Source organism: Haliotis asinina, chromosome 3 (assembly GCF_037392515.1).
Source record: "Haliotis asinina isolate JCU_RB_2024 chromosome 3, JCU_Hal_asi_v2, whole genome shotgun sequence".
NCBI lineage: Eukaryota > Metazoa > Mollusca > Gastropoda > Lepetellida > Haliotidae > Haliotis > Haliotis asinina.
This window is the reverse complement of record NC_090282.1, coordinates 15,303,315-15,326,232: the sequence shown is the minus strand read 5'-3', so window position 1 is coordinate 15,326,232 and position 22,918 is coordinate 15,303,315. Positions and strand designations below refer to the sequence as shown.

Here is a 22,918-nt window from a genome sequence, read left to right as displayed (position 1 = left end):
TAAGCTTGGTCATAGTCTGTTTGCCGAGAAAATGTACTGATGAATTTCACTTGAACAGAAAAGTAAGCCAAATAAAGTGAAATTAAGATTGCGATTACTCGTAATTTTACCTTGCCAATTGAACATTTAAATCTCAGAATTGTATTCAACTTGGGGGAAAAAGTTTTTTAACAAATGATCATAAATTCAAATCACTGTTAATTATTGGTTTGCATTACAAGGGGATAAGTGTAGTAGTTTGAACAGTGAATAGCTTTACGTGATGAGGGTTAAGTTACACCAACCCTACCTGTTTTCGGTGTTTTATTAAATGTGCATACTCCTTTTTAATCAAAACAAGTAGTGTGATTTGAAACTATGATCCTTTGTTAAACAACTTTTATCCTGAGCTGATAATGATTCTGAGAATTAAATGTCCAATTGGCAAGGTAAAATTATGAGGATTCCCAATCTTATTTTCACTTTATCTGATTTACATTTTGATATAAAGTTGAAATTCGACAGTGAAGTTTTTCACTGCAAACAGACTAAAGTAAAGTCACTGTGTGATCTGCAGTTTACTGCACATGGCAATAACCTAAAAAGATACATGAATCTCATTGTTAATACTAGCAGTGGACACTGGCATTTATCACAATAATATTATGATATGTAGTAGTTTGAGACACCCCAATGAAGGACAAGTTCACAGAAATCTTTTGAAACCTTAGGATTTTGATGTTTTATTTTGAAAGGAAGCCATACCTTTATCAGATAGGAAAGAAAAGCTATACAAAAATGTCAACACCTGTTGTATATCATGGTTGTGACTAGTAATATCAAGGTCATCTCAAGGTCGTTCACTGAAGAAAAGACCTGTGGGCTTGAAATCGCTTTTGATTGAGGCAACTGTTTCATGTCTGTTGCTCTTTGAATCTGAACCAACATTCATCCGACTTAAATTATCAACATATATTGGTGGGATCAGCAAACACCAGGATTCCAAAATGTTTGTGACACAGATCTTGAGAGGGATTTGATGTTGAAAGTGTTAGTGTGTCACAAGCTGCATGCGGCTAGATCATGATGCATTCTGACTTTTAACATTATATCGAGACAGCTTAGAGGCTTATCTCTCTATCTCTCTCTCTGTCCCCCTCTCTCTCTAACTAATTAACAGATACGGACATGAAGCAAAACCAAGTTCTATGAAAAGTCACCTTCTTTATAGCAATCAATGTGTTGTTTTGATGAAGATACTAACACTGTTATCAAATAAGTTGCATTCATCATCAGACCCGTGAAGGTCCCGGGGTAGAACAGGCCTTCAGCAACCCTTGCTTGCCATAAAAGGTAACTATGCTTGTCATAAGAGGCGACTAACGGGATCGGGTGGTCCGACTCGCTGACTTGGTTGACACATGTCATCGGTTCCCAACTGCGCAGATCGATGCTCATATTGTTGATCAGTGGATTGTCTGGTTCAGCCTTGATTATTTACAGACTGCCGCCATATAGCTGGAATATTGCTGAGTGCTTCGTAAAACTAAACTCACTCACTCATTCATCATCACTTGCTTCATAACAGTGCTAGTATCTACAATGAAGCATTGCATTCACTGACGGAACAATGTTGACTATTAATTTAATAGACTTAGTTTTTCTTCATCTTTACAACTTCTGAAATGCCTCTTAAAGAAGACAAGGACATGTTCGAAACAGAACCTACGATAATGGGTGAGTTTGGTTTCATGCCTGTTTGAACAGTGTTTTAGTTAAACCAGCACTTGTCAGCTTGGTAAGGGAAGAAAAGCCCAAAGCGAAGTTGGTTCTGGAAGTGTACTACTCATTGACACCAGAGAGCGTGGGCATTTTACTGACACACACTGAAGTGTAATGTGTAATTATGTTTGATCATATTGCCAACTAACAAATATATGTTTCTATCATGCTGAGGGTAGGAATACTGTGCTCAGAGAATTGTTGCACACTGGATGACATTTCCATTCATGATGCTCATGAAAATTACTCGATTCACAGTGGAATAAAATCTAGGACCTGGCTGTCTATTCCTGAAACGTGCATAGCCTTACGAACTTCTTGAGGTCATTCTTAAAGATTGGGTATGATCAAAGTTAAGAATTCTTAGGACTATGAACATTTCAAGGATAAGGACTGTACCATTACCGACATTTACAGATTGAAAAGGAGGGTTGTCCTGCAGCTTATACGGTAATGGTCGAATACACACAATTTTTAAATAGTGTATGCAGCCATATTGATTGGATTTCTGTGTCCATGTTAGCCCTCAAACTGATACCAGTGACAGTTGTGAAAAGTGCAATACGTTCAATATCTAGCTTGTCACCGGGGCATTATGATTTCGTGGTGCATTGATTAGTGTTGTAGAAATGGTGATGACACCAAACCAGCTAGTGCATATCTCTGAAGACAGTGTCACATATGTGGCAAATGACTGTATATATTCGAGTAATGTTAGTGATGACAACCAGGGACAGTGCTGTTTCCAGTTCAATGAATAGAGGAAGTAGGTCAGTGTGATGTGACAGTCTAGCAAGGCTAGTGTTGGTCCACGAGATTGATATGAAATTTATTTTTTAAACATATGTGTTCAAACTTGTAGGGTAGCAAGTGGTGAAACTGTTTACCCATCAGATCAAAGGCCCGAATTTAATTCCTCACATGGGTATAATGTGTGAACCCCATTTCTAGTGTTTCCTCTGCCATGATATTGGTGGAATATTGGCTTTTAGTAGATAAACATCATGTGTTGGCCATTTTCCGGGTGTTATTGAGTATTTGAAGGACTGGAATACATTTGGAAGCGACAGCATCAGCCAGAGGTTTCAAATGAAATATTCACATATGAGCATGATGTTTATCGACATTGTAAACAGAAAAGTAAACCAAAGGGTTTTACTGTCTGCACAGCAGTGAAGTGTCATCAGCTGGCCGTTTCAGCTGGTTCCCATGGTATCATCTGGAGCTGCTCATTCTGACTTTACGTTACTATATGATTTGATTGTTGTCACTACTGCTGATGACACAACAAAACAAATGTTGGCGATGTTTCTACATGTCAATATGCTTCTACGTGAGAATAGTCTTGCAGTTTTCAGGAATCAAATGCCATTTGATCATGTTTTTCAACCAATCAGATTACAGAACACAGTGACTTTTGGTTATCACTTGCTATTAACAAATTTTGGCATATTTGTTTTTCCCGTTTTTCCCATGCTTGCCATAAAGGCAACTATGTTTGTCGTAAGAGGCAACAAATGGGATCGGGTGGTCCGGTTCGCCGACTTGGTTGACACATATCATCGGTTTCCAATTGCGCAGATCAATGCTCATGTTGTTGATCAGTGGATTATCTGGTCTAGACTTGATTATTTACAGACCGCCGCCATATAGCTGGAATGTTGCTGAGTGTGGCGTAAAACTTAACTCTCACTATATTTTTTCATGATTTCCATGGAAATGATTAGAACTTCATCTAATTAGTCGAAAAAACATCAAGTAACTGTCAGATGATTTGTCCTTTCAAATCGGGGGGGATATGTCATCTTCTGACGACTCTTGTTAAGAGATGAACACATTGTCAATTGCGTTGTTCTAAAATTTATTTCATTTAATAATAGTTATGAAAGGACAGAATCATTATTTACTTTGATGTAAACTGAATCATAGGTCACTAGACCATCAGTGTGTATTGTCCAGACAGCTCACTCACTCGCTCACTGAAGGGACAGCTCACTCACTCGTTCACTGAAGGCACAGCTCACTCACTCGTTCACTGAAAGGACAGCTCACTCACCCACTCACTGAAGGCACAGCTCACTCACTCGTTCACTGAACGGACAGCTCACTCACTCACTCACTGAAAGGACAGTTCACTCACTCACCATTTTATCAATGGAGGATATCAGATCGAAACATTTGAATGACACTAGCCTTTGGTGTGTCCTTAACACCTTGAGTAAAGCCATTCTGTCACTTAGGCAAACAATAATGTATATATGCTCCAGAAAATTGACAAGGAGCCATATTGAGCAGGAGAGATGCAGAATCTGAGGTTTGACAATGGCTTTTACATTGTGAAATGACCTGTGTGGTAGAAATAATAATGTGGGCCGAGTACTCTGAGAGAGTATGTTCCACTCAAGGCATGAAGTTATTACAACATACAACTAACGTGACTAATGTAACTTCAGCACTTATTATTTCTTGTTTATTTAGTTGAACTACATTATAAGTGCCAAGGGAAATGTCATTATGGACTTGTTCATGGACATTTTCTGTTCATGAAGGTTATAGTATCTTGGTGATGGCATTATTATGTAGACCATTATTCATAATATCAATCATAACTGATCCAGATGTTTGTGGTGTTTGCAGTGATGTTTGATGTCATCAAGGTATGTCTCAATTCATGTACGATAGTGGTCACATAAGTCATTGAATTCAGTATCATGTGGAGTATTTTAGAATACAGCATGATTATCTTATGTTCGTCTCCACTGACAAGGTCATGGTACCATCATGGTGACTGTATTTGCCAACAGACTCTAGATCTAGTAGTTTGAATGTAATGCAAACTTATTTCCAGGAATATAACTCACTGCAGTTGTTGTGAAGAAAAATGTGTCAGTATGTCCAGTATGAGTGTGTTTGGAATGTTATGATTTTGATTGAGTTTCTCTTTGATGGCAAGTTTTACACTGAGATTACAGTGGCCAGCAAGTGTCACTAAATTTCTGTGTTTATGGCCTCGTACAAAGGGACTTTTGTTGGCAGTACAATGCACAGTGTGTCCCACTTTTAAATGTGTTATGTTGTGTAACGATTGGTCAAAAGATAAAAGGTCATGGTACCATCATGATGATTGTGTTTACCAACACTCTCCAGATGTACACAATCTCAAGAAGTATGTACATTATTGCAGGGAATATCACGTTTTGCAGCTATGGTAAACACAAATTTGTCATCATGTCCAGTAAGAGTATGTTTGGAATTTTTGCATTTTGATTGAATTCTTCCTAGATGGCAAGTTTTGCACTGAGGACAAGAAGTGTCACTTGTCTTAACATTACAGTAAGGTAGTACATATGTGAGATATGAAATTTATACCACAGTAGTACAAGACATATCATACGCTCAGTTATGTATGCATGTATCAAAGCCGTTTGACAATAGCTTGTTATGCACTGATGTTTAGGTTAAAGCTACAGATCTGTAACACATGAAACTGCTATTGACTTGTTCAAGTAATAGCTGTATTGTAGAATTTATTCGAGACAAGTTTGATTCAGCTAATGGTGATCAACTGACCATCTAGTTCACAAATGTCACATGACTCTGAAGAAGCAGTTTTATATATACAAGAATATGTGATTGACTGTGTGACACATAACCTGGTATAGCGACACTCATCCAAATTTTCTGTGCTATTGATAATAACTGGTCACACACATGAAGTATCTCGTTGCTACCTCAGTGTGTCCAGTGCACCAAGTCCCCTGGAATCATTAAGGTCACAGATGTAGAAATCAGGTGACTGTTGTTGACCACCAGTGAAGTCTGGCACAGACTTGATTGTAGCCTATCATGTTTCACTTGTAGACTGTTATAGTACAAACACCTATGCTATAGTTTCGTATCTACTACGTCATATCACATGCCTGCTGCGCTGGACCTGGTACAGATTGTTCTGAGGTTTAGACATACAATTAGGATTCATTACCCTGTTTACTGTCAATTCTGTGGCTTCCATTAGGAATGGGTGCGTAGTCTGTTTGTCCAGACCGTGGGAATTGCGTATTTTACATGTACTTTATGCCATTGTTCAGGGCTCGATGTAAGAGATGTTAACCTACTTGCACCAGGTGCAGCCTTAGATAAAGACCTGGTTGCTGCAACCAAATGCTTGTTGCAGCTTAGTGTGATAAAACGTCAGAGGTTTCGGTGCACATAGACATATGTCCTTGATGTAGTACCCATGAAACCATAGCAACACAGAGACACAGCTGATACCTGTTTACAAGAGCTGTCATAGCCTTGGTGTGCCTATGAAAAGCAGTGTTTCGGTGTCGTAGCTATGCAACATTTAGAAGAAAATGATCTGACATATTCTTATAATGTTAGATTTACTGTTGATTTATTTCTCAAAACTTTACTTGCATCTTGTTCAAGCTAGACTCATAACTGGGCGGCACTTTGTAATATTTGGTTGCACCAGTGCAAGTAACACAGCACTAAATTGAGCCCTGACAATGGTACATGATACAGTGAAAGTTTATGTATTCGATATGGCCAAGGACCCCTTCCATCTCTATTTACCAATGGCTGCTTTGCATCTGTCAGTAATTCTATGCTTCAGTCCCTTGCCCATGAATGGACATTGTAGTTCACATTAGATAGAGACTATCCAGTGTTTGAAGTGCAAGTGCAAGACGTGAAACTGTGTGAGATCTCAGGATGACATCATTTGTAAGAATTGACATTCCTCATGTATGACATTGCTCCATGCAGGTTTACTGTGAGGTTTTCCCAAAGACATATTTCACAGAAAAAAGGTGTTAAATTTCAAAATATGAGGTTAGAATTTAACTAATTCAGGTTGCCATATTGTATGATTGTGGATTGTTTTCAATGAAGTGATCCTCATGTATTAGACAACCCTCTGTTTAAGACTTTTGAAATCATTACAAATTTACATGCCCCAGCTCTGTTGTGATCAGGAGTGAAGCACACAACCAGCTGATACACAATCTCTACGTTTGCAATGACAACATGATGGCTTTTTATTAGGTTTGATGTTTAGCTGAGAACTCCAGCATGTAGGGCCACCATGTTGTGTGTTGACAGGATGGGACAAAAAATTTAGTTTCTTACAGATTATACCACCAATAAAGAGAAAACTAATGGACTCCGCTGTTGAATATTGTTGTACAAAATGTAACATTGGAATGCTTCTATATTCAAGAACAATCATGTTGAAATTGGATCTCACTGGTGCCAGTTAAGTATGTTGAAGCCTTGTGTATACAATGACGTGTCGTCACTGATATTGTGTGGAACTACCACAATGTTACATACAGACTTACCATGCCAAATGGAACATTTTCTGAATTTCAACTGTTTGGAGGTTTAGGGCAAAGACCATTTGTATGTGATTGATACCGGTGTTGTGTACATGTGGATATTATACATCTACAGCTGATAAACGGTCACTGTGTGTGTATGGATGTGGTGTCAGTGGGGTTCACTGATGTTGTCCTGTTATCGAAGCAACATTATTTCCAAGTGACAACTGTTCGGGCAAAATATTTTCATTGTAAAATGATATTGATGTTATTCTGCCCTGGGGTATTGATTTTCTGTGTGAGGATTGTGCTAGTCCATGTTGCATGGCTGGTGAATGCTGGGATCACACTGGTGACCTGACTGACCTGTTAGCCCGTTAGAGTTGACCATTTGGCAGTGGTATATGCTGAAGTAGGCACTTAATATATAGTAAAACCTTGTATCCACTCTGGACTCAGCATCTCAAGTCAACACATATCGACTATGCATGATATATAAGTTAATATATACCGACGTAAAGCAACACTGAATATATAGTTAACCTTGTGTCCACTCTTGATACTGCCTTTCAATTAAATACATATTGACTATGAAGGATATATGATTCAATATATACCGACCTTAGTCAACACTGAATATATAGTTAAACTTGTGTCCACTCTTGATACTGCCTCTCAAGTAAACATATCAACTATGCACAGACCGTAGTCAACACTGAATAATTTTTCAATCTTGTATCCACTCTTGATACTGCATCTCAAGTACACACATATATCAACTATGCAGTATATATGTGTGAATATATGCAGACTTTAGTCACCTCTGAATATATAGTAAATCTTGTATCCTCTCTTCATACTGCCTTTTCAGTAAACACATAAGCAGGAAATATGAGTCACTATATACTGACCTTGGTAAACACTGAATATGTGGTTCATACTTGGTAGCCATTTTTAACTCTGTTTACATGTGAATATAAACCAGATATGCTTGACTGCATATATGGTCAAGCTTCATGACCATTCTAGACATTGAATCAAAAACAGTTAAATAAAAGATCGAACTGATGGTAAATATCCCAGTAAATGGAGGACCACAGTTCCAGCTCGATCAGGATAAATACAGTACCCCCAACCTCCCCAAGGAATTTTCAAACAACATGAGACTGCCACAGAAAAGAGCCTATGTCTGTGTCCCAAGTTAGAAGACAATGTTTCCTTTGCCAGAATGTACATTGTGAGACTCAAAGGGCATTAAATAATCTCATCCAGTAACTGCACTTGGAAACATGTCAGGTTCAGAGTAGTAGAAACTATATGATATTATACGTTATTCACTGGTCACGAGGGATTGATGGACCCTCAATGTTTGTTTATGCTCTAAGTAAACAAACTAAGTAAACTTATCTAAGTCTAAGTAAACTTATCCTCAGTACTTTTCATTACACTCCACTACTGAGTCTAACAAAACCTTATGGGAGGTCACGTCAGGTAACCTTTGAGATTGACCAATCAGAACACAGCAGAAGTGGACATTCGCTCATACCTTTTGAACTTTTTATCTTGATAAGGTTCATACCCGAACGATTCCGAATGCTGTTTAGCGTACGCTGTCTTCAGGGTGATGCACATGGCATACTTACAACCATGACAACGGGGCGTAAACAGTTGCTGAAAATAGTGTTTGTGGCAGTATTCAAGGATGTCATCTTGCGGAAATATTAGCTAATGGTATCCATGTCAACAGAAACCCCAAAGCGTATATACTGCAGGTCAAATACTTGTGTTATATGCAGATTTTTGTTTGTGGAGAGATCTGTGCCAGTGACTTGAATATTTTGAAAGTCCCTCCCATCCCTAAATAGTAGCCTTTGTCTTATTGGTTAAATCTATTTAACCTTCTCGCGTTTGATTGGACGGTCATTGGTAACTCAAAGGTTACCTGATACGACCTTCTACCAGGTTCTGTTAGACTCAGTGGTGAAGTGTAACGAAATACACAGACTAAGTTTACTTAGACTGAAGGTGAGGGGATCATAAACAAACATTGAGGGTGCATCAACCCATGGACCTGTGAACAACATGTTTATCTTAGCAAACACCTTAATGTTAATTTTGAACTGTTTGAAGCATGGGTATTGGATTGTACACTTCTGCCAACCTGTGTGAATCAAACAATTGAAACCTTGCATCTGGCCATACTTCCTGCAAGCATTGTCTTAGTAAAGTCGCCAGTGTAATTCCCCTTCTTAATATTCACAGGGACTACATGTGAATGTTTTGTCAAAATTTATTTATTGGAAAGTGATTCAAATCTTTTGTAGCCATCGCTAGCTTTTGCAAACAACACAAGAAAAACAGGTTTAGAGTTATCTCCCTTCCATCAGTTTGCATTTGCGTAACCTCAGTAATGTACATGCATCATGCGTGTTTCTTTATTATTCAAGATAAAGAAGTACTACCATGAAGTACCGAATGAGATGCCGTTGGCAGCGGGGTACATTGAAATGCACCTCACTTGCAAGTAGGGTACATTCAGAACAGTAGAAGTGCTTAGCCAATCATATAATCCGGTAACTGGTTTCAAGACATCTTGACATAGCTACAGTGTGCTGTTACTGTTTTGGTTTAGAATTGAGGTTCATTCTTTGAAAACCTGTTTGGAATGGCTCTAAATCCAGACATGTTACAGTACCTGGTGATTAATGGGAAATAATGCCTTCCAACGTTTGAGGAAGAAATAGTCTCCATCCACTTGTACCATCCTGATTATAAACGGTGCCAGATTATAAATAGACTTTATCGACTGTTGCTAAGTGATTGATACCTATCTTGACCAACTTCAACTTAGTAATAAATAGTCATAACAATAATAGTGTGTCCATTTATATAGCATGAAACTCCACACCAGGTATGCTCACAGTGCTAACATATAGTAACAATGAATAGCACAGCACATTGTTACCCTGGATAACCAAGCTGTGCTTGAAGGTTACAGTCACATGACTTATCCCACCGGGTACCCATTATCAGAGGCACTATTAAGCAAACTCACATGCCTAAGGTGTGCTTTGTTGTGGGGCAGGATTGAAGTCCCAGAAACTCTCTGGAGCCAAGTCAGTAGTCACTCATCTAAGGACCGCATTTCTCAAATTGTAAGTCAACTGAACTTTATGCACAGGACGACAGACTACACAGGGCAGAGCACAACTGTCACCTGACCTTTGTGCTGTTTCACCATGGTATAAAAGTACTAGAATCCCAAATATAACATGTCTTACATGGTTAAAGAACTTTGCTTCAATTTGAATCGATTCAGATCAGCCATGTTTGTAAAGGCTTGTATTTCTTTGTTTCAGAACCCGGTTGCTCACTGCTGGTCGGAGCCGGGACATTTCAAACGAAAATTTTGCAATGTCTGTCGAAAACGATTAGAAGACAGTCTTGCGATACGATGTGAAAGTAAGTATTATGTATTATGTATATGTGTGATTATGTATTTGAACTTTATGTAAGATGTAGGTGTATGAATCTGCTTTTAGGTGTGATAAGAAGAAATACTACCACCCAGATGTTTTTGATTTAGTCAAAATAAAAGCAAGTATTTTTAGCAGTATAGCTCCCAGAGCTCCAGATGTATATTCTATGACCCCTTCATGTTTGAGTTAAATGCAAAATAATGATGGAAAATGTCAGAAAGCCAGTTGATAACATGACTTCATTATGGCTGTAGCTGTGATAGTTACCATGCCTCCATTTCTATATTTGCCAATCAGATGCAAGCATTGTGTCTTTATTAATTCTGCAACTGTTACTGCCACCAGAAATAGCATTTGAAGCACAATTACAGACAAGATTGATTATTATTGGTTTAGAGATGCCGAGTATTCTTAACCCAAGGTTGTGAAAATATGTTAAATGCCGTTATTCAGCCTTTAGTAAGAATGTCAAGTTTTGTTTGGTTCACGTGACTCTGATAAAATACCTATCCGTGAGCAGGGAGAACAAAAGTCGTATCATTCCGCCACGCCTCAGTGGCCACACGAAATGAGAAGAGCCAACATCGCCAAGCCTTTAGTAATGTACGCTGCATTGAGGTCAATCGAGCAAGCATGGATTCTCACATAAACAAAAACAAGTCAATTCTATACATATTGTTTTCTTATGATTTACTAAAAACATTCGGCAAGATACATGCATTATCACACCCATATTTCCCGCGACACAGTGTGATAACTTATAATGAAAACCTGTATGAACCAAATATGAGTGAAATCATGAGTAAATACTCAAGTGAATACTCAAAACTTGAGCCATGAGCACCAAATATCATGTGCATGCAAGACAGAACATCAGATTTGAATGATTAAAGGATAAGCTATTCATTCCCTTGTAAAAAGACAACCTGCATATGACATTGCTTAAAATATGAAGAGGTGGCATGTCTTACCCATATTACATGTATATGCCTGTTACAGGCTGCTGTGATGTAGGTGTTCATTTCTGGCGTCTTGTGATGGAATATTGCTAAAAGCGGAATAAAACTAAACTTGGTCACCACTCGGCCACTGATGTAGGTGGAGTACTGCTGTCTGACGTCAGCCTAAAGGTTTGCCAAGGTAGACTTCTACCTGAACCAACATTGTGTCATGTGTCAATAGGGGAGGTGAGGTAGCCTTGTGGTAAACGCATTCTCTCATCACCCCCAAGATAGGGTTTGATTCCCCACATGGATTGCAATATGTAAAGCCAATTTCTGATATCCCCTGCTGTGTTATTGTTTGAATATTGCTAAAAGCAGCCTAAGCCTACCCTACTCACTCACTCATCTGTCAGTACATGCTATTGTCTGTGTGTTTCAGTCTGTGAGTATTATGCCCATCTGGATTGTCAGGACTTTGTTGTGAGTGACTGCAAGGAATGTGCCACATATCTGCCACAGAGAGATAAGGTGAGAACACTGTCTCATGGTCAAAACTGTGACTTTAATTTTAGTCAGTTCTTTTTTATGCCCCTACTTTGGTGTAGCAGGTAGAGTATCTGCCAGGAGTGCAAAATGTCATAGGTTTGATGCTGGAGTCATTCCAAAAGTTGAAAAGATATACTTGTTGTTACCTTGACTATCACTGAACAAGGCCATCAGAACTGGGTTTGATAAGCATGTGTAAGACAGTGAAGCATTTACACATTTCAAGTTCCTTTCCCTTGTCTGCACAACATATGATGGACTGTTGACAAATTAGTAAAGACTGTCTGCTTCATAAGGTGGGATACCCAGTGACTGATGATTTACATATGCCGAATATGTGGGTTTGTATTTCAATGATGTGTACAGTGTGTGGAGTTCATTTGTTATATCCCCAACTGTGACTCTATATTGCATAGTTTCTTACCCACACTGTGGTCTACTTTATTTGATGCTTTAGGGTTGGAATAAGCTGAAGAGCTTCAGGATATCAAGATATTTTTAACACTATGCTTGGTTTCACTGACTGAAAATTTGTTAATGTCACTGACTGACTGTTGACTATCTAGATATGGGTATATCCTCCTGGTGTTAATCTGAAAACTATTCACTCTTTCTGTTTTGAAAAGTGTTACCTAGTCAGTTCCAGAGATCCCAACCTCTATGATTTTATCGTAGTCACTACAAATTCTAGCCTCAGAACCATGCCAATATGACTGCACCAGAAAATCAAAGGAATGTGAAAAAATATTCTAAATTAAGATATATAGACACAAACATAATTTTTTTGTTGATTAAATACATTCTCGAACTTATCTTCCATTCATCAAATTTAATGACTTACTTGAACCGGAATCATTGGAAGTAAGAATTTGGATATCTGCTGATGGAGGTATGTGAAATTATAGCTTCACTCTTGATTCCATCATGATTTTAAGCATTTAACTGACTGCTGATTTTATTGTCAAGCTACTGATCATTGATACTACCATTAACTCTTTGAGGTTGGCGTTTCTGCATTTCTGTCATTTAAGTTTGAGTGATCGCGTTCAAAACACTTCTTTGTATGACATGTTTTGTCTTGTGTGGCAGGGCACAGTGGTCCACTTCCATCACTGGCGGGAGGGAAACTTGCCCCCCAACTCTAAGTGTGTAGCATGCAAGAAAACCTGCTGGTCTTCAGAGTGTCTTGCTGGTATGAGGTGCGAGTGGTGTGGAGTCACGGTGAGTAGACAAACGTCATCCGCTGTTTTTCTTAGTTCCAGTGTCCTCCGTACACCTACCCAGTGGTTACACCGTCTTCTGAAGTCTAGGGAATAATGACATCCAAGGCAGACTCTGCCTAATGTACATGATCTGGTCATGTGCATGTACATGTACTGGTCAGACTCACTTGAAGGGCACAATGCCAAAGATGTCACCAGTTATTTTGTCACTAATTGATTGCTGTCATATACCTGAAATATTGCTGAAATAGAATACACAACCAACAGACAAACCAAAGCACCCTGATAGATATCTTTCGTTTTTCATTTTCTCCGTTAATGTACAATCTTAAGGTCACAATCTTAAGGATTCACACATACTTCGTAGACATGATTTAAACAATGACAAGACAAATATGCAAAATGTCACAATATTTTTCATTTTGTAATTTCTTCCACATTGAGCACAGTATGTTTGCAAGGCAGGGTCGAACATAACATAAAGCATAGTTTACATCCAGTCATGAATTCTCATTAAAGATATGTGGATGTTGATAAATTTTATATTATTTGAAGTCCTCTTTCCTCTAAACAGGGCTGTAAGGCTTAGTTTTGTTTTCCTGTCATGTGAACAAGGACGTAGGTGGGCCGAGGTGAAAGATGGAGGTTTAGTTCGACAAGAGATGAAGAAGTTTTAATCCCTCTCCAAGATAGCTGATTCACTAGCCCAGTGCTTAGCCCTCACAGCAAGGGCTGCCACTGTCATTGACCTCACTGATAACATATTGATTTTATGCCTAGCTTGCATAGAGTTACCTCCCTTGTGCTGAGCTAACTTTGTACCATTTATTGATTTTTTTTTTTCATGCAAGTGTCTTTGGTCAGTAGCTTGCGCTCACATGCTAGGGAGAGGCGAGGCCACATAAAATTATGTAAATGTGATCTGCTTGTTTATTAGTGTGGTGAAACAGGTACTTGCTGTGACAGCTGAGTGAAGGGACAGTGGGGCTGGGCACATCATGGCTTATGGTGCCTCTCTTTCAACATGATCTATTTGATAAAGAGAGACTTATGAACAGTGACTTACATAACTAGAATGAGAATTGAATTATAAATATATATGTGGCACAAGTCTTTCATAACTGTATGATCAATCATACTAAATCAGGTTTTCAAGTAGCCTAGATAAAACATGCTGACATAAGCATGTCTTGCACTTCGATGACAATGCTCTACACCAATCTGTATTGAGACTAGATATAAAATATGTGTGTATATAGCACTGATAGATGACGATGCTCTACACCAATCAGTATTGAGACTAGGTATAGAATATGTATGTATCTAGCACTGATAGATGATGATGCTCTACACCAATCAGTATTTAGACTAGACATGAAATATGTGCATAGATAGCACTGATAGATGACAATGCTCTACACCAATCAGTATTGAGACTAGACATGAAATATGTGCATAGATAGCACTGATAGATGACAATGCTCTACACCAATCAGTATTGAGACTAGACATGAAATCTGTGCATAGATAGCACTGATAGATGACAATGCTCTACACCAATCAGTATTGAGACCAGACATGAAATCTGTGCATAGATAGCACTGATAGATGACAATGCTCTACACCAATCTGTATTGAGACTAGACATGAAATATGTGCATAGATAGCACTGATAGATGATGATGCTCTACACCAATCAGTATTTAGACTAGACATGAGATATGTGCATAGATAGCACTGATAGATGACAATGCTCTACACCAATCAGTATTGAGACTAGACATGAAATCTGTGCATAGATAGCACTGATAGATGACAATGCACTACACCAATCTGTATTGAGACTAGACATGAGATATGTGCATAGATAGCACTGATAGATGACAATGCTCTACACCAATCAGTATTGAGACTAGACATGAAATATGTGCATAGATAGCACTGATAGATGACAATGCTCTACACCAATCTGTATTGAGACTAGACATGAAATCTGTGCATAGATAGCACTGATAGATGATGATGCTCTACACCAATCAGTATTTAGACTAGACATGAAATATGTGCATAGATAGCACTGATAGATGACTAGATATAAAATGTGTATGTATCTAGCACTGGTAGCAGTGCTCTATAACTGTATATCAGACAGCTCCATTCACTCCCTGATTTGCACCAATACACTCACATGTTAACATGATTTTATCCTGTAAATGTATAGCCAGATATGAAACAGACAGTTGTCCCACATCCGAGTATACCTATAGTGCCCAGAACCTTTGTTTCACAAGTAGATCACCATACACAGTGCTAACATATATTATAATACAGCAAGCAGTCCATCCATCCTTGCACCCTTGTCACATTTCATGCAATGATGCATGTAAATATGGAAAAGATCTTTCATTGAAAAAGCTATTCACTATACAGTATGTATTATGAAAATAGGGTGCTGAATGCAGATATTTATGCACAAATGCATTGTAGAATCAGCAGTACGTGTATTATATATGACATTCCATGAAAGAGTTGACCATGTTGATAGTGTTAACGACTTAATTGTTAAGGCCTTATGATTGGTTGTCAGGGCTGTAGAGGGGCCTGGGCCCTGTTTCAAAATGCCCTAGTAGCACTTCAACTGTTGTTGTTCTGTTGCAGTATGGAAGTTACGACAGTTGTATTGCTATGAATCTATGATAGCTTTGTGAAACAGGGCCCTGGTTTCCACAGCTTGTACTTTTTCGTTTTGTTTCTCACTTTAATAACTATAAGACCAATTCGATTTTAGTGATCATGAATAATGAATTGAATTCATGACAGAATACAGTTTAGTTGACTGATGTGAAACCAAGCTTGTATTTGACAATGACGCTGTATTGTTTGACCAATGACAATGTGTTACTTGACTAATGATACTGTGCTGTTTGACAATTATACTGTGTTGTTTGACCGATGCTACTGTGTTGTTTGACAGTGATACTCTGTTGTTTGTGTCATTTTACAGTGATACAGTGTTGCTTGAGCAAAGATGCTGTCTGGTTTGATCAATGATTCTGTGCTGTTTGACAGTGCTACTGTTTTGTTTCACAGTAACACTGCTGTTTGACCAAAGATACTGACCTGTTTGGTAATGATACTGTGTTGTTTGACATCGACTCTGTGACAGTGATAATGACGCTTTCAACCAATGATGCTGTGTTGTTTGATCAGTGGTACTGTGTCATTTTACAGTGATACGGTGTTGTTTGACGGTGATACTGTGCTGTTTGAGAGTAGTACTTCATTGTTTGACCATGGTTCTGTGCTGTTTGGCTGATGATACTGTTTTGTTTGTTAATGATAATGTAATGTGTTCTTTGACAGATGATGATGTTTGTTTCAGGCACATGCCCTGTGTTACCGCAGCCTACCAGCGGAGTGCAAGTTCGGTAGTCTCCGCGACATTATGCTTCCCCCGAGCTGCCTCACCATCCCTAGAATGGACGTCCCTGTGGAGACTATTCTCGGACTAAGTAGGATAACCAGTAGGCACCCGCTTTCGTTGTCATATCATTTAGTTTCTTCAGTTAACAGAGCTTCTCACACAACATACATGCTTTAAGTATTGTGTACACTTAGGTCTAAAGTCTTTTTGATGTGTATCTGAAATCCTTTACGAGAAGCCCAGATTAGCTGCATATTCGGATGAAATATAACTAGAAAAATCCAAATATCCTTTGAAAATGATTGTTCAGAACGAAATACACATTAAAAATGTTAGATAAGCACATAGAATGCATTTATAAAAATCACTTTTGTAAATCACTTTTCGAAAATTACTACAGTTGCTATCAAGTTGTACTGTTAGTATAGGATGAGTGATTTGTGATGAAATCATTTTCATTATGTTTAAGTTGGTTTTGATAAGGTGTGACATAAGGCAGTACCTACCTGCTTAGTAAACTTACTCAATGATATATACTAAACTGAGTAAAATCACAGAAATACCCACATATTTAAAGGCAGCAAGTAACAGAAAATGAAATACCCACTCAGCTTTACAAGTATACATTCCAAAAAGGCAGTACCCACATGGGAGCTCTGCTTTTCTGATGGTATATCTTGCCTGACAGAAATGACTATATTTGCATATTTTGTCAGTTCTATTCAAAGGATGTGTGACAGATATGAAGTTTTGAGAACTGCTTCAGAATCAAAGCCCTCGTGAAAGCAAGTCAGTTGTTAGTTGTTGTCCTAAGCATAACTTCATCGTCTTGGGCTTCCGAAAAAGCTTTTAACTTATACCGACATTCAGTTAGTAAAAATACGACCCAAATACACCTAATTCCAATATGTTTGATAGACTAACTGATACAAAAGACAGGTTGCATTTGGCTTGATGATTTGGATGAAGTAAGATAAATGTGATCATTATTCATTTAGTATCCTGAGGATAAACCATTTGACATGTTTCCGTATGGAAATTGTGTGATGGGAAGCTCTGGTTGTTGTTTTACTGCCTTAATCTGTTTGGTAGCTGTTTACCATTGTCCATGTGTATCTAGTGACCATCTGTGAAAGCTTGGCTGTAACCGAACAATCAGCGTGCAGTATATCAGGTGGTTTTCCAGTTTTGAATTTAGTGCTTTCTTATGATATTTTAAAAATTGTTTTCAAGTTGCCAACAATTGTGTTTTGGCATTTTGTGTAAGTTCTCCCTGTGTGCTGAGCTGTGAACGTCTTAGACAGTATGGCAGTTGTTACACCTGACTTCACTGTTCTACAGAAATTACCAGTGTGCATGTTATGCATGAGTGTAACAACCTCTCATGTCAGGTAGATGATGTGAGTGGTGCTGTATTCAGCCATATCATGTCATTCTGGGATCATGTGTGTTGAGTGTGCCACCGGTTTTATGCTGGCTTGTGTTTGTTTTTGAACATCCAGCCTAGGATTACATGTCTGTGGTATTTTCAGGAATGTTTGGCCTTTGTTTGCCTTAGAATTGCTTTGGAAAAACTTATTCCATGACTTAAGTGTAATGTCAAAGCAAATTTTTATTTTCCGAAGTTTCAGGCATCTTAATTTAGCTCCAAAATTATGTTTGAAATTAATGAAAAGAAAAATGTTTTGTTATCCTTATAAGATGTATTTAAAACTCTAAATCAAATTCATTTACTAGAAACTCCACCTCTAGTGAAATCTGATGTACTGTTTGTCAGAGTCTGTTTCAGATTAGAGTATTTTAGTCTTTGACTGGATCTTGTACATTAACCCGCTGTGCTGTGCTTACCATTTACTTAAGGAAGGAATATTTGCGATCACTTCAGGCAGTGAACCAGGTCTTGAATCCTAGAGTAAAAGCTGTTACAAAACTCTTTTATAGTCATGGGAAATATGTCCTTATTGCCCCCTCATGTTGTTATGAGTTTATTACACTACTAATGCTCTGTGTTTCCTTTTCATCTGTCCTGCAGCACTACCTGGTAAGTAATGTTGACTGCTATTCATATCCGCTTTCTGGTGTTCATTGCCGTGACATTGCTGGAATATTGCTGTAAACGTCATTAACTAAACTCACTCGCTGCTATATTTAAACAGTCAAACTCCATTGTCTCAAAACTCACATCACAAGTCTGACTCATTTATCACTATGTGTACATGGATATGTTGAACTGGAAGTGTCCAGTTATATGCAGTAAAAATTTGTAAAAGTTACCATTTCAGTTCTTACGCAGGATAAAAATAAAACAAAATTTGTATTTCTGTCATATGAAATACCATGAACACTGTCACACACTGTCAAAAACAGGTGACCATTAACTGCCAGATAATTGGCCACCATGCTTACATGAAGAAGCAACATCAGTGAAGCAGTAATAACTCTCTGTATGAACATCTGAAACAGCCAGACTGCATCATATGGTGTAGATGTTTCAGTGTATGGCAGTATGTATTATTTACATAACATGCTGAGAGGGATGTCCTTGTTCTCTGTGTGTTTATGGCTAGGTGTTGAAACCTCAACAACTTCAGAAGTTTGAGACAGTGGTTTCGACACTTAACGATTTTTACTGAAAGTATTTTCAGCTTGGTGTCCACGCACTGGTTGCATGTTAAAGGTCACATATACTCTAAAGGGCACAAATACATGAATCCTTTTTTGATATTGTTATAAATGAAACTCTGTCATTAAAACTACTCATTTCGACATTTAATTGACTTTTTGACAACAATGCACAATTCTCTCACATAAACAAAACTTCAACCAGTCAGAGGGACGGGTCTTCGTGATGTAATGTGAGAGATTATGTTGTTCATGGGTTTGTCTAAACCTGCAATCATGACAATTGTTTTGAAAAAAGAAAGCTCTATGTTTTCACAATTTACTGCCATTTAATCTTGTTACTTGCCTTGCTTATTTTCCAAGATACAGCTTATTTTTATAGACGTTTCTGTCAAAATTTGCTAGCCATTATGGTTATAAATTAATCTTGTATTTCTGTTACAAGCAGTGCCATGCAAAATTTGTTTGGTTATGATTCAAAAACATATTTAACTACAAGTAGGAAGTAGTTTTGATCTTTTAACTTGATGAAAACAAACTATAACCTAATAGATTCTCAAACTGACTTTAGACTGATGCCACGATTTTAAAAATGGGGACGCCCTGTTGCGAACATCCGCCAGTCCGAGAATATAGGCTATTTAGGATTGCTTTCACCAAATTACAAAATCTAAACTACTGTCTACTTGTAGCAAAATATGTATTTGACTGTAGGATTTTGCATTACAATGCTCATAGCATCACAAATTCACTCATGGAAGCGGGTGTGTGTCAATTTGATACTGCTTACAATGTTATTGTCACTTCGACAACAACCTTGCTTCCAAAATCATTTTGGTCATCAATCATTTCCTGCAGCTAGTAATTAGTTTTGATAATTTTAACTCAGTGATAATAAATGTAAATAGGAAGGTAGGTGTTGAACTACCCTTTTTAATGCGTACTGGCTTCCCAACAGCAGGGAGCATTTGATGGCAACGGAATGATTCGGCATGTCTTTGTTGACATCGGGAAATCAGTAAATTTGACCAGCTTTTGACCACATTTTACATGCAACTAACTGAAGATCCTTCCTCACATGACGTCACTGCAGGGTTCTAGCAACAGAGTTATGTAACCTGTCTGTGGTTTTGTTAGCAGGCTATAATGAAGCAGATGACTTTTTGATCACTTTTAATCACTCAGTATTAATTAACCACACGTTTTTGAAGAATGAATTTGGTGTTCCACTTAAGACTAACCATAGGTCTTTAATGTGAGTTTATGTGTTCTTTATGTCTCATGCTCAGTGTATGTTAGAAAAATTATTCTGCTATATATTATGTAAGTTACAACAGTAAATGGTTATTTATTTGTTGTTTCTTTAAGAGCTGCTCATGTTGTATGCAGTATCTCAGTTTTCTGTGTTGTTGGGCTGGCTAGCTATTCTCGAAACGTTTGTAGAACTACAAACTTCTTAAGCCCATTCTTAACACATTCCTACGATCAAAGTAAGAAATTCTTAGGACAATGAACGCTTCGAGAATAAGGGCTCTGGTATTTTTAATCTTCAGTGAACGTCAGCCTAAAGAGCAGAAGATTGTTGGTTTGAGCTGTGTTACACAAAATGACTTTAAGGATGGTATTTGTTCCAACTCTACCAGGAAATGACATTAGCTTTGCATTAAGAAGATATGCAATAACTCTCAGTTAGGAGTCAGTATTTTGTGTCAGAGCAATAAACATATTAAACTATGGTATGTCTGAGTTCTCTAGCACTACAACTATCCAGACTTGAACAAGCACATGCACATGCATGCACATGGCTATACTGGTGTAGTGATCTGGTACAGTGTGTTGAACCCCATTTCACCTTCCCACCTCACCATGTTGCAGTACGAACTGTGTCTGAGGAGTGGTCATCTAGTGGCGACTCCAAGAACGAAGAAGAGGAGCGGGAACGTCGTTCTCCCCGAGAGAAGGACAGTAAGGATAAAGACAAAGACACCGACAGTAAGTAGATAATAACCATTGTTCCTTGCTTTTCTTGAAACATGCAAGTGGATGGTGGTCTGTAAATAATGGAGTGTGGACCAGACAAGCCAGTGATTGATATCCAAATCACTGATCTGTAGAATTAGCATACAGTGACATGAAGTAAGCAGATCAGACTGTCTGACCAACCTGTCCCATTCTTAACCTGAAGACCTGTTATAACTCAGATTTTCTTGGTCTCTATATCTTTGCCAGACATAGATAATTAAATGTTTTTGGCACAAATAGGTTAGGTCACAGTTTGCTAACCATGTCTGTTTTGTTCTTTCAGCGGAAATTATTAGAGTGTTTGATGGGAACGCCTCGTTAAAGAGGCGACTCTACCGCACAATATCAGTCCCCAGGAACGCATCAGCTCAAGCCATCCTGGTAAGAGTTACCTTCCATTATGTACTTACTGATGTTGACTAATTTAGGAAACACGATTTTCTGCATTTTTTTTTTTAAATCATGCTGAGAAATGCTGAGTGACAACTTGTTACTTATCTCTCAGGACAAATATACCTTGATTTTCATTCTCATACCTGGATTCACAAAAATATTTTGAGGGAAAATAGCCACATAATCTTTATTAATTATAAGTAAATTTGGAAAATGAGAACCGAATACATAACTTGAAAAATTGTCTGTCTTCAGGAGGCGGCTCTGAAAACATTCCACATATCAGATGATCCCAAAAATTACTATGTGTCGGAGGCGTCAGAAACAGGTAATTTCCCGTCATGCCTTTCCACTAAGTGGATGGAGGATGGACATGATCAGTGTTTTGTAGATGTGTTTGTGTAGATAAATACTGCACTTATTTGAGTAGGTTTTTCTGTGCACATTGACACCTCCTGATATCTTATAATATAGTCATGGTAACATCTTTAAGCATTGTAGTTTTGATGCCTTGAGACCCTGTATGGACATAATGGACATACTGGCACCTCAAAGCACAGTAGCTAAGACATAATGTGCCCTTGTGCCCTGTAGTACTGTCACATTGACTGCATGGAGCCTGTATGTTCCAGCGATGTCTTGCCAACCTGTGGTATTCTAATAGTGACACCATGTCAACCAGTAGTATTGTCCCAGTGATACCTTGAAGCCCTGTAGTATTGTCCCAGTGATGGCTTGAAGCCCTGTAGTAATTGTCCCAGTGATGACTTGAAGCCCTGTAGTATTGTCCCAGTGTCAACTTGAAGCCCTGTAGTATTGTCCCAGTGTCAACTTGAAGCCCTGTAGTATTGTCCCAGTGTCAACTTGAAGCCCTGTACTATTGTCCCAGTGATGGCTTGAAGCACTGTAGTATTGTCCCAGTGTCAACTTGAAGCCCTGTAGTATTGTCCCAGTGTCAACTTGAAGCCCTGTAGTATTGCCCCAGTGTCAACTTGAAGCCCTGTAGTGTTGTCCCAGTGTCAACTTGAAGCACTGTAGTATTGTCCAGTGATGGCTTGAAGCCCTGTAGTATTGCCCCAGTGATGGCTTGAAGCTCTGTAGTATTGTCCAGTGATGGCTTGAAGCTCTGTAGTATTGTCCCAGTGTCAACTTGAAGCCCTGTAGTATTGCCCCAGTGTCA

The 22,918-nt window shown here is 38.3% G+C and overlaps 1 protein-coding gene across 1 annotated transcript in view; it reads left to right on the top strand.

The window, feature by feature from the left end:
- LOC137277540 (diacylglycerol kinase theta-like) overlaps positions 1-22,918 on the top strand; it is a 52,839-nt gene that overhangs the window by 12,083 nt on the left and 17,838 nt on the right. Inside the window, exons 3-10 of the mRNA XM_067809321.1 lie at positions 10,445-10,547; positions 11,948-12,036; positions 13,144-13,275; positions 16,660-16,801; positions 18,734-18,742; positions 21,199-21,315; positions 21,629-21,726; positions 21,994-22,066. Of these exons, the coding sequence (XP_067665422.1) occupies positions 10,445-10,547; positions 11,948-12,036; positions 13,144-13,275; positions 16,660-16,801; positions 18,734-18,742; positions 21,199-21,315; positions 21,629-21,726; positions 21,994-22,066 (763 nt within the window). The remainder of the gene's footprint in view (positions 1-10,444; positions 10,548-11,947; positions 12,037-13,143; positions 13,276-16,659; positions 16,802-18,733; positions 18,743-21,198; positions 21,316-21,628; positions 21,727-21,993; positions 22,067-22,918) is intronic.